The 13,010-nt window shown below is 38.6% G+C and overlaps 2 protein-coding genes across 2 annotated transcripts; both read left to right on the top strand.

Annotated features, from left to right (window-relative positions):
• Positions 1–526: 526 nt before the first annotated feature.
• On the top strand, positions 527–3,581 carry RpL6 (ribosomal protein L6). The gene is made up of 6 exons (XM_022850952.2): positions 527–608; positions 1,476–1,588; positions 1,939–2,094; positions 2,450–2,581; positions 2,839–3,117; positions 3,390–3,581. The coding sequence occupies exons 2-6, from the start codon at positions 1,478–1,480 to the stop codon at positions 3,513–3,515; spliced, it is 804 nt and encodes a 267-aa protein (XP_022706687.1). The 5' UTR covers positions 527–608; positions 1,476–1,477; the 3' UTR covers positions 3,516–3,581.
• A 140-nt stretch (positions 3,582–3,721) lies between these two features.
• LOC111270626 (acyltransferase PGAP2) lies at positions 3,722–9,967 on the top strand. Its single transcript, XM_022850953.2, has 2 exons — positions 3,722–7,211; positions 8,587–9,967. Exons 1-2 carry the CDS (start codon positions 7,071–7,073, stop codon positions 9,211–9,213), a joined length of 768 nt encoding a protein of 255 aa, XP_022706688.1. The 5' UTR covers positions 3,722–7,070; the 3' UTR covers positions 9,214–9,967.
• The last annotated feature ends 3,043 nt before the right edge of the window (positions 9,968–13,010 follow it).

The following is a 13,010-nucleotide window of genomic DNA, read 5'->3' as shown; positions in this document are numbered from 1 at the left end:
TTCGATATATACATAACAGATACCATGTGTGGATGCATCGAACAGGCTTAGGAAATTAGATTAGGAGGCAATTGCTGTATCATAAATAGGTCACAAGTATATGGTAACATGTAATCCAACTAACTTTTGTATGCTTTAAGCTATTGCAATGAGATTCATTTAATAGCATGCCTTGTCATTATCTAATTACCCAAATTAAATGTATTAACTTGTTTAGTAGTCTCCAAAAACGTCTATAATGCCCAATTATTATTACAGTTAAAAATATTACGTAAAACTAAGTAGCGCTGATTAATATAATTTACCTTGGATGTATTATAGTGCGTTTATCAAGTCATGGAACATAAATCCCATACCTGCCGTAACTGTAATTTTGACAAGACTAACTCAATAGAAAACTACAAGTGAGATTTCAAGAAATGTCAGATTTATTCCAAATTCAAGTTTTCCTTTTGTTTATGGCATTATGGACAAGTACACCAGCCGTTATGTTGTATCTACAGCGAATCACTTCGAAAGTTCAAATTTCCCGCCATGCAACCAGACGAACCCGACGTGGCGGATGCGAAACTACTGTGCTTCCTTTTAGGCTTGCGTTCTAAGACGAGGTGCGTGTGTGGTTTGCGGTGTAGAAAGAAATCCGATGAAATCAATATAAATTTAATGTGAATACACGTGAATTTTGCACGAAAGGATACATTTAAGGATATCGCTATCTTGTGCATGTAACGTGTAGATGTGAAACCGCTTGTCTCGCAGCGAAATGCTAGCTCGTCTGAGATTCTATTCTAGTGCTCTCTCTAGCTATGTTTGCTCTCTGTTATGGAAGTCTGATGAATTGCCAGAAAATCTGTTATTATTAATTGAAGCTAGCAGTGCTCGTACCTTTAGATCATGTAGTTGGAGACTTATGTCCCAATATGTAAGAGAAAATATTAATAGCGTTGCTTTTAAATGTTTTTTTTCTGTACGAAGTACGCGACAAGCCCAAATCAAATATAACATGTGGTGTCTCTTTCGAAAGGAACTTTTGTGATGTTGTCCCACCTTGTAATTGGAAAGTAAATGCATTCTAGGGAATAGTTTCTAGAAATTTCTCTTAAAATTAGGGCCGCTGCCAGGACGATATGCTTCATTTCACGTGTAAAATATCATTGTTTACAATAGAGTATGTGAAACAACGTGTTGTTTCACAACTTGTCTCTCTGAAGTGCGAGTCTTCAAACATGTGATGAGCAAATTTATAAATCTTTTGTGGTAGCCGTTTTAGCTTAATGAACTTCAAGAATATCCGCAAAGTTCAAAACTTCAATCCAACCCTGATAGTTATAATGGTTCTGCACAAGACTCAAAAGTGTCAAAAAAAAAGGACAAACTATACAAACATCGATGGCTGACAAAGTGGCGTTTGATTTACTATGAAGTTTTTTGTATGATTGAATTTCGTGTCATGTTCTGTGTGTACCCTATTTCAGACATGGCCGGTGCAGCGAAAAAGCCCGCGAAGAAGGCGGTGCAGACTGTCAAGCATAAAGAGTTGAAAAATCCGCTGATCGCTCGCGGAATCCGCAAGTTCTCCAATGCGCAGGTGAGCTAAATCGCATTGAGTGAAATTGAAGTGTGTGTTTAATTAAGCACTTGAAGTATTGGCCAAGTGCTACAAATCGACCCATATTCTTCCAAGCAGTTCAACATCTGCACATGTACGCCTGTGATGACATGCTTCTTACTGAACACGCTAGCCGTGACGAGCGTTTTCGTTTTTTTACACTTGTACTGTCTGACACTGCGTACGATTGTACAGTTTTACGCTCCTGTATTTATTTGGCATATATCAGGTGCATCCTTGATGTATGTAATGAATGCGTTTGTTATGTAAGGATGGAATGTCATTTTTAACAGGCGGGTCCTTAACCTGTCGTCTGTTTGCTAATACAGGTCATGCGACGCACTGGATCGTGGAAATTCGTTAAAGATCCAGTCGAACTAGCCAAAGCCTTCCAAACACCTAAGAAGGTCGAAAGAAAGACTATTGTCAAGCAAATCGGTGGAGATAAGAACGGCAAAGAGCGTGTGATTCTTGTCAAAAAACCGGTAAGTATCATGGCGTTTTCTGCAGATACATCGCAAAAGAGGTTCTATTCGCCTTTTCTCACAGAACACGTACAAGTGCTAGAACCCCTGGGGTAAGATCATTGGTTGTTAATGAAATCTAACATGGAACGCCATTTGTTGCTTCAGCTACTTTGTTGTAGACATTATAATTATTAATTACGATCATGATCATGACGAAGTACCAAATGTTCCGCATTTGTACTTTATGAACTATGGTTTTCGATAATATTATCTCTCAAAAAGGTCACAATATTATCTGCATTGCGACGAAAAGCAGTAAAATGAATGCTTTAATGAAGATCAATGAATGATGTGATCTGTTCACATTCTTTAGCGCAAATTCTACTCTACTGAGGACTCGCTGAAACCTCCGAAGACCTCTCGCAAACGTGTTTACCGCGCGGCTCGCAAGAGCATCACGCCCGGCACAGTACTAATCCTTCTTGCCGGACGCCACCGTGGAAGGGTAAGTTTACACTCTGCTATAAACTAAAACTGCTAAAAATGAGCGATGGAAAGGTATTAACTAATTATAATTAATTAAGAACAATTTCAGGCATCTCAGCGGTATGATGACAACTAAACAAATTCCAAGAATTCCTACATACATATGATATGGTGATTTCAATCCAACCCTGACAAAAACCCCTGATTTTTAGATATCAACCAAATGAAGCAACATTATCTTAATCGTGCTCTTTTGTGGCTTTCTTCGTTACACAGCGCGTGGTATACCTTAAACAGCTCGAATCCGGTCTCCTCCTTGTTACGGGCCCATATAAGCTCAATTCCTGTCCATTGCGCCGTATCCATCAGAACTTCGTAATTGCAACCTCGACCAAGCTCGATATTACCTCCGTGAAGCTCTCGGAGCAGCTTAAGGACCAGCTATTCGCTAAGCCCAAGATGCCTCGTAGCAAGGGTAACACAGCTAGAGGAGGCGACCTTTTCGAGCAGAGGAAGGTGGACTTCATCCCGTCCGAAGAAAGGAGGAAACTGCAGGTGGATAATTTTTTCCCGTTATCATACCTAATGATAGTTTTTACATGTAATCTTATGATAGTGGGCTAAGGTGTTAGAAAATATCTTCAATCTAGTAGTTCAAATGATGAGGCCTTTATTATTCCAATAGTTCCTTCCGATACAGGATGAGGGATGTTACGTACTCACTGAATGACTTACGCATCATAGACTTCATCTTTTTATTATCTCGGATTTTAAATATATTCTTGGTCGTTCTTCTGCTTCTCTATTTGCGTTTTATGAATGCTCAGGTTGAGGTGGACAGCCAGCTTTTGGAAGTGATCGGGAAAAATCCAGATGCGGAGGTCCTGAAGCAGTATCTGAAGAAGCCCTTCGCATTGAACTCGAGGATGTATCCTCATGCGCTGAAGTTTTAGAATAAACTACAGTTCGTTATGACGCAGGGCCGCATTGGTCAAAAAATAAAGTAAAAAAAAACTTGGCGTACTCCTTTTTCATTTGGAACACTACTTACTTAACGTGTTGACTATGAATTACGATGTGATAGTGCTCAAAATATGGTAACTTGCAATAGCAATTTGCAAACGGTCAAATTGACGGGAGTGGTAGATCAAGTGTTAAGCACAACAGGTAATGCTATAATAATAATAACAATAACCTTAATAAAGTTTGATTATTACTGTGGTGGTGGACGATTTGATCGAAACCGGTTGATAAAACTAAGATCGTATTTTCATATCATAACTTAAATGTATCAAATTTGCTTCGATAAATCGGCATTTATTGTGTTACAAGCAATAAACGTATTGGGGAGTATGACGTAAAAGGATAATTAGACTACCTCCTTAGTTTAATTCGATGGTATAATTAGATTTTACAACCTAAGTTGAATTTTATATCTTCGCTGTTGAACTGCTGCGGTGGCGGGGAAAATGAAAACCCAGACTTGTACCATAAGGTCTCCGATTCAATTAACAGCTGAGAATCACTGATATTTTGAGATAAACTAAGTTATTAATGGTAACACAGAGCACAGTTGTGGTTGATTACAATGTTATAATTTTCGTGATAGGGCAGTGGTAACTTGTTTGTTTAAAGCCGGGATAGCCCCCTCTTCTGTGTGGTTCTTGCGGATTGTTTGTATTAAGTCAGCTATGGAAAAAGGTCACGCGTACACGCTTCTATTTGTTCTACCCCTAATTAGTTCGAAATTAGTTCCACTGCGTCACAAACATCGCAAAGACACATTCCTTTGGTGAGAATGGCGTTTTTTGACATACGCTTGGCGTTTATTATCGATTTAATGAATAGTAATAGAAACCACTAGGTGACTAGGAACACTAATGGAAGGTAACTAAATAATTTTGTTTTCGATTACGGCCCGTAGCTCAACAAAAAGCTTTGCAGAAGCTGAAGCTTTGTTTTTGTCGATAACCAACCAGCCTCTTTCGTTTCAGTATCAACATATATAGCAAACCATCTAATACCGATGAAGAGTGGTAATGGCTTTGATATCATCGATCGGGTTTGAGAGTCTCAAAAAAAACATGCTCATGTATCCTATTATTGTTATTATCGCCTGAGACTCTTGCGGCTTCTGAACGCGCGTTTCTATTCACAGCTATTGTGTAAAAGCACCTCTCGTGAGAATTATGTTCTTACATTTTCCAGGTGTATAAAGCTCTCCCTTAGGATCGCACTGGCTGTACTCAGCTCAAATATTTCAAATTAGAGAACTGGTGTCTGATAGATGAAAGATACAGGCGAAATGTAGCAGGCGACATTAATGCTTGTTAGTAAGCAATCTATTTTTACATGTTTCCATAAAGTAATTAGATTGAATAGCTAAGGCTGAAAATCACTTCATTGCGAAAAAAAAAACGTGAAATATCGAAAAACAATATGGTTTTTAATGGCACCTAACTGCCAATTCTTCTATATTGATATCTGCATCAATAGTACGAAACAAAAGCCTGAACGGCAAAGCCTCTATTGAGAGATAAAGAGGGCTCTCTGATCGGAGCCCCTCCATCGATATACATTGCAGTGCATCAAGTCTACGATTAAATGAGTGAGTTTATGCATAAGCGGCAAAACAAGGCTGATTTTATATGACAAAGGGGGTGTTTATATGCAACGTTTATTTTTGTGGCTTATTTTGAGGTACAGAACCATTGGCTCAATAAAAATAACCCGTCTCTAACTATTTTGAAATATCTCCATTTCCTGTATCGACCTATTGCAAGCGTATAATTGTCCACATTTTCTTGCGCATGCCGAACCAAACTGCCCCAGTGAAACCAGTGATATCGAAATTATAAACACTGGATGTTTTTTTCACCAAATGTTCCATCATAATAAAATATATTCACTTTGGTATTTGTAATTACGATCGCTCGGTTAAAATTGACAGGCACGAATCAATAGCCATTGACCCCCATCGAACCAAAACCTGACTTATTTATATCGGTTTCTGTATCGCAGTCGTGAGGGCCATTAGAGCTAAGCAGATTAACTGTACCCTGAAGCGTCTTGATTTATTTGAAACTTTATCAAAGAGACGTCATCTGTAAAGACAGATGCATAGTGCAGGTAGGTGATTCATCGACTGTGGTTTAAATTCCACAATACGCGTTGTTTCTGGAGTAGTTTAAACGTCTTACGGAAGTATTACTTCTGCGTACATGGGTAAGCGTTAAGTAGTTTCGTATTTGCGCAACTGCGCAATCTTTAGTACTTCCCAACACAGCAGCTGATAAAAAATATCGCAATGTCTCTGTGCAGCAGCCACATCCACACGCTAACTCAAAGTAGCCTAGCAAACCCCATGAAGACACTTCGACCTGGCTTACATGTCTGATTGGGAAATTCGCAGGAAGAATGACGATCCTATAACGGACTTGATTCATTAGGACCGTATCCCGCGTTGCATATTCGATCTAACTGTAGAGAATGAGTGCTCCCACCTTAGAAAACAGCTACAGTAGTGTGGGTGTCAGCTGTATTTTCAAGTGTTTTTGTTGACTGCCTTCGCGGGGGCGGCTGCTGTTGCAGCTATTGGTACTGCTTTTGGGACCAGTGACTGTTATCTTTCGACAGTCAAATGCGTTTAGTGATGATCAGTACCAACGGCTCGACGGGCAATCAACCTGAGAAGCTCGCTGCATTGTGTGTGTTAGCTAAAAAATATGGTGCTCTTCTATATTTCTTGGATTCACCTGGATCACTGTTGATAGATACCTCCTTTCTCACTGAGCTCCTATTTGATGGGAATATTCTCTTAATGCTACATCCGTGCAGTGCAACGTTGTACGTACTGCTTGCTAACTCTTTTTGAGACATTTTCTCGGCTTATAATAGGAAATCACAGTTTTGACTCCACTAGCGTTAATAACAGTGGAGCCACGACATCCAACACCAGAAAGCCACAAGGCTATTCTGGCCGTATAAAGAAATAATCGGAGAATGATGGCGGGCGGATTGCAACCGATGTTGTTGGTACTTCTCACATCAGTTCGCTGACGTGCCATCTCTGACGTTCGTTGTTCAAGCCAAATCAACTCTCTGTTAGTCATGAGGATGCGATCATAAGGGTACCTCCTATAACGTATCGATAGTATTCTACGATACCAAAACAAGACAGTGTATTGTATTCAAAAAAGTAGCAAATCTACTTCAAACACTCCAAATAGTTGCTCCCTTTCTGATACGTCCTTGAGGCGGATTCTGTGGGTGACAGCAACGAAGACCTGATCGGGAGCACCACTGCACGCCACTAACAGTGATCAAGCGATAACGCATAAGCAGCGTTTGTTCATCATATTTGTATTTAACGTATGCTCACACTGCATTCGTTTGTGCATCGCACGAGGGCGCTGTGTGATTTCGTCGTTGATTTTTGTGATGTCAATAGTCGAAAGGAAGATGCCTTGGATTTTCTTGTTGTTGTAGGCTAGCCCAACAAATTAAGAATGTCGCGTTCGACGCTTGTGACATACCATGCGTCATCGATTGCGTTGTACGTTGTTTCTTTACCGCTTTTCTCCTTCATCTTCTGTATCGGTTATTCGCTAATTTTCAACTTTACCGCTAGCACGCAAACGCACTGCAAGGTAAGTTTAATGTTCCTGATAAAAAGCATTGTTTTTAAAGCGTTTTGAAGGGCTCGAGTATTTGATTATGATATGCTGCGTTTGAATTTATTCAAGGTTATGTAAATAATAAAACGATTAGAAATTATCTCAGATTCAATCAATTGTATGTGTACACCGAGAAATCCGACGTGCCCCCAATACTTGATGCTTGCCTCTTTTTCTTAGAAATATATAAACAAGTACGTTAATTATGAAGAGATGCCAGTAAATAGTTAGAATTGCATGCTATTTTTTCTGCTCCTGCGCATTGACCCTTTGGGAGAAGTTCGTTCGATTACAATGAGACGAAATTTATCTAATGCATAGACTGCCCGTGTTAACAAAAAGCGTTAACCAATTTCACTTCAGTTGAATTGTTTCTAACCTCGTTTGTATGCCTATTACCTACGTAAGGATTTAAATTATATCAAGGAACGACCCTAGGAGCTAAACAAGTAATCATTCAAGTGTAGACATTGGACGAGTTATTGTAACTTCGGTATTCCGGCTGACCTTTTATTATCTACTCACGTCGCGTAAATCGTTGCTTACGTATCTTCCATTCATTCGTATCTTTTATGTTGTTGTATCCCTCATAAACCGGCCACTAATTACTTTATTTTACCTATTTAGTTTTAGTACAAATTTTCATAAGCTGTACGTATAGAAACGTTAGTTGCATTTTCGCTTATCTTATTAAAAAGCTTTATAAGTAAAAAAAGTCTTATTTAGCATAGAACTCGGTCTTTCAGAATCCACAAAAAGAAACGCTAAAGTATAGCTCATATTACCCCCTACAACTTCTTCCATGAATACTTAGAAGCAGTTTTTGTAGAAAGAACTCCCAGAACGTCAAGGAAAGGAATTCATACTCCATTGTTGGACAAGTAGATACGATTGATGGTAATCAAGGCCCTACGAAACGAATGGATACAGGCGACAATGACTCCGGATCGTTCGATACTTGTTCGAGAATGTAACGATAGGAATGGAATCGGCATCACTAAGAGAGCGCACGGTTTTCTAATTTGTCTACAGACTAGAGCCTTGTTCTAAAGTTGATAACGTAGCAATTTCCTGTTTTCAAATTAAACATTTTTGCCACAAGACATTTAACACATAGAATAGTAATTACTGTTTCGATTCGTAATAAAGTTATTAGTGCAATCTAAACATAAAAGGAGAGCGTTTTTTCGTCAACAGTAAATCATTATTACGTTAGTTAAGTGCTATAGTGTTTATACCAGCCAGTCATACCTGCTACTCTCTTTTTTCATATAATTGTTATTATTCCTATTTTAACATTGACTCCCTCATATAATGTCTGTTTTTGCACACGCTTTTCATATTTCAGGTAGCAAATCTTCTTCCATCAATTAGTGCAGCTATCGGTAGTTTCTCTCCTCAGAAGTTCGTCTGGCGAACCGGAATTGGTATACACAGTGCGCCGCGTTTTGTGTTTGCCGTTATGTATCGAAGCTGGCACCGGACCATTCTTCCCGTACAATACCGCCTGCTAGCCGATGTAGCATTCATCCTCGAATTCATTGAAGATACAAGCCTGCTTGGCCTTACCATGGTTTCGTCATCAGAGAACTATCCGGTTCATGAGAAGTGTTTCATCACATTCCTTCTAACTAGTGTAGCATACATGTGTTTGTGTGCTTTCGTGCTACCTCGGCTCCAGCAGCACCGGCGGGGCATGCAGCATCGGCAGTCGTTGCTGGTCAAACGTCGGGCATGCCTAACTACACTGGTCTGTTCTGCCATCTGCGCAGCGACCTTCTATAGGCATAATGCTTATTGCGAGCCCTACATGTACACAGTATTCGCACTTGCTGAATATTTAATTGTCCTGTCAAATATGGCGTTCCATGCAACCGCCTACTACGACTTTGATGGAGCCACCATCGTCGTTGGGTCAGCAGGGGAAGGCGGTGACGATGCTGTGCAGCTTCTTAAGCGGACCGCGTTCTCGTAGGCCATCGTCGTTGGGAGTTATCGCAAAAAGGCTAATGGCCTTCTTGCACGTTCCTGGCCTCTTGGGGTCTGCTCGCCCAAATTCGAGTCAGTTTTGTCTACTTTTATTTCGATTCTTTATTAGCCCTGTTCTGTTTCGCTTATTAGATTTTTACTCTGTACCATGCAGTCTAGAGTTGAGTACCTGGAAAATTTCTAGTGAATAGGTATTCTTAGTTGGTTGTTTGTCACATCATTTTTTCTTCAAAGGTTCTTCGTCGTTTGCATGGAGAATTCTTTGTTTAAAAACCGTTAGTCTACTACTGCGTGGTTCCTTGAAAACTCTTCCACTTTTTCGTCAATCTTGTGTCCGGAAACTTATTTTAGAGGAACGCTTATATGACTCCACGCCGTGATAACGCAACACTTAATACAGTAAAACCGTCGATTAACATAGGTATGTTGTAACTTAGAGTATATAAGAATGACGCTAGGATGATGATTGCTAAAGTATAGCAGGTCAATTTCCTAACCTAATGAAACTTTTTGAAAGCCTTTCGATAGGTGGGTTATTTTTAGAGATGATCTATGAGATTTTGACCTATCTTATGACATCTAACGTACAAAGTGTACCTTAAAGCCGTGAGGCTATTGGCATATGAATAGGGTAGGGTATAATAAGCCTGAATGTGAATGACTCTAGGTGACTCGGAAGTAGTATAACCGTGTTCTATTGTGTGTCCTACATTTCCGTGGACCGACATCGCTATGATCTCGGGGGGGGGGGGGGGGCTTAAGTAAATATCATGTTGCTATTTAAAGTGTTACTACATATAAGTATCGTAGTAATTTATAAGCGAATACTGCAAGTATTAACTTGATGCTAAACCGAATGAGAGTTCGATCCCTGTCTCCTTCTGCCTGCGTCGGTCGACAACTTTGAATTTCATATTACCTTAGAATCGATTATTTCATGAACGTTTTGCGTTGTCAGAACACTCTCATAATTTTCAAGCTACAGACCGGTGGAACAACAGTCTTATTAAAGTTTTGCTTCTCATATCGTACAACTCTGGATGAAAGAATTTTGTCTAAAATGCTTCTTCCCTACTAGTTGTGCACTTGCATTCACTATCATAATTCCTATCGAATCGATCTTTGGGTTAGCCGAATATAAACAGCTGCCAGAACATACGTGCAAATTAAAATTAATCTCAGAGCTGATTTCGGGAGGTAGTCGAGGAAGATTAATGGAAGAGCACTTTCTGCTCGCGGTTTTAACACCAATTTAAAAAAATCAGCTTAAATTATCAGCTGGGTGGCTAATGGCCTATTTTTTTAAGTTAATCCGTAGTGATTGCATAAGAAGGTATAATAAGGTATATGCTAGCAATGCATGGCGGCGAGACCGAATGCACATTTCATGGCTTCCATTGTGGTGTCCACAGATAATTCAAATAACAAAACGGTGAGATACTTCGGGTCAAAGGTCGACCAAGAAATGTTTTCCAGTACTGTGTTTACTTTACTTATACAATTAAGACGATTGAAAATATGCTAAGCATGTTTTCTGCATACGTTTATTTTATAGGTGTATTGAAATTGTTGCAAATTGCGTTGTTAAAATTGGTTTAAAAAATGGAACGCACAAACGATTATCGTAAAATATACCCTTCGGTGAAGCGAACAGAGAAAGACGAAAAGTCATCATGTTTTCAGTCAGTGTTAAACACTGTTGTACAAATCCATATGTTATGTTTTGTAGATTTTTGGAAATGATAAACTTTAGCGCTGATTAGTGCTTGTATTTATGCAATATGCGTCCCGTTCCATCTGCCCACAGTACAACATTGTGACCTGTTAACTGTGCTTTCTAACAGTAATAGATATCAATACGCCAATGTTAGTGCAGAAGCACTTGCTGAAAAGGTCTACAAAGTCGGTGCGCTCTACATTCTAGAAAGTAATAATCATTTAATAACTGAATCGGTGAAATATGGTACCACTGATTTGCATACTTACGTTATCTTGCGTACCCTGTCACTTCCTCATCTTTCATCCCGTACTTACTCTAGTCTTACTTGTTTCTACTTCTTTCTCTATTCTGTTAGTAAATAACCAGGTAAATTGATCTGCTACCCGTTAATAAATCTCTTGAAACAATTTTTTTTTAAATTTAAATACGTTAGCTAAGAATTTTTTATTATGTATTATTTCTTTTATTCGTAATTAGTTATTAGTAATGCGCCGCAAAACATAGTCCAAACAGCAATAACAACGTACCTGAATTGGACTGAATAATCATGCCGAGGTTTCTTTAATACCATTGTAACGATGATAAACAGTACGCATCGCATGCCGGTTTCTCCATATGTCTAATTACAGTTGCTAGTAATTTAAACATATAGGCTATATACAAGCAAAGTTTTTGTTGCCTATATTCAACTTTCCCAGGTGCTGAAGAAATTCACATTTGTGCAGTAATGACTAGTTCAACATTTGTACGGCGCTTCTGCGCTGGTCTTTATTTCTGTACAAGCTGTTAATTTAATACACAATTGTGCTGCTTCCTTGTTGACACTACTGCTGTTACTGTGCTATATCATCCAGAATCAAAATATCTCGCCGCCACTGACTACGACCTGATAGGTTTATGACCGTAAATACAGCCGCCTTCAGCTTAAAAAGTCATAAAGCGGCCAATTGTTATGTATTATTGGTAGTATATTTGCTCTGTTAATGTTCATGTTTTTAAAGGTCTTCAAACTTCAATAGATTTTTGTCGAATGAAATAAGCTACAAGCAAGACAAAACAAATTCAATTATATCGTAACAATGTAGAGTGGTATTGCATCACACGAACTTCAAGCCAAAATATACACTAGTAGACAAATGATTGAATGAATGAATTCTTGCGCAAGCGGACAAGCTTGAAGCATAGCTACTTTGTAGCTTTGCAAAGAAACGAATAAGCGGAAATGATGCCTCATCATATAGGTTTGAGACACGTTCACTTTTTCTTGTTCATGTTCTGCGGCCACAGACGTCCATTTTAGATTCAAAGAATTAATACATACACCTATAATTAATTTTCTTTGTTTTTATTTGTCTAGTTATATGCATATGCGCTATAGAATGACGAACTAAAAACGCATGAGTGAACATACGAGTTTATAAACAAATGACGAAGGTCTTGTTTCTTATTGTATTCCAGAATTGTAGTTAATTTTTGGGAGCTCCTAGTTTTTGCTGTAAGCAAAACGATAAGTTGATAATGTTAAGAACAACGACACTCATGTTACTTCAAATAACGGCAAGAAATCACTTCCATGATTAGAATATTAATTTTTTAAAATATAAGAATTCAATTAATTTTTCTTGATGTTACAAAACTGCAACTAGCCACGTTGATGTAAGTCCAACGAGCAATAAGTAGGGAAATAAATAACATAAAAACAATGATAACACTTTAATAAAAGCTTTTTGCACTCTATACACTGTGTATCTCTTCATAAAAAATGATATTGTGTTAAGAAAGTCAGGTATGCTTTCGAAAGTAAGTATATCGTAAGTGAAAATATGATTCTTGTAAAACCTGAAAGAAAATACTTGGAATACGTTATAGAATTCGAATCTTTGTAACATTCTTGTCATCCACTTATTTAACTAACTCAAATGAAGATGTCTTCAGTATAAGCATAGGAACTACTAGGTGATTAGTGATAAAACGCGTAGGAAGGCGTATTTCAACAATTGTACCCTCGAGTACAATAAGTGCGCCTCATTATAGGGATATATCGCTATAGGGCGGACATTACA

The sequence above is a fragment of the Varroa jacobsoni genome, unplaced genomic scaffold (genome assembly GCF_002532875.2).
Source record: "Varroa jacobsoni isolate VJ856 unplaced genomic scaffold, vjacob_1.0 contig00015, whole genome shotgun sequence".
Taxonomy (NCBI): Eukaryota; Metazoa; Arthropoda; class Arachnida; order Mesostigmata; family Varroidae; genus Varroa; species Varroa jacobsoni.
This window is presented reverse-complemented; position numbering and strand designations above follow the sequence as displayed.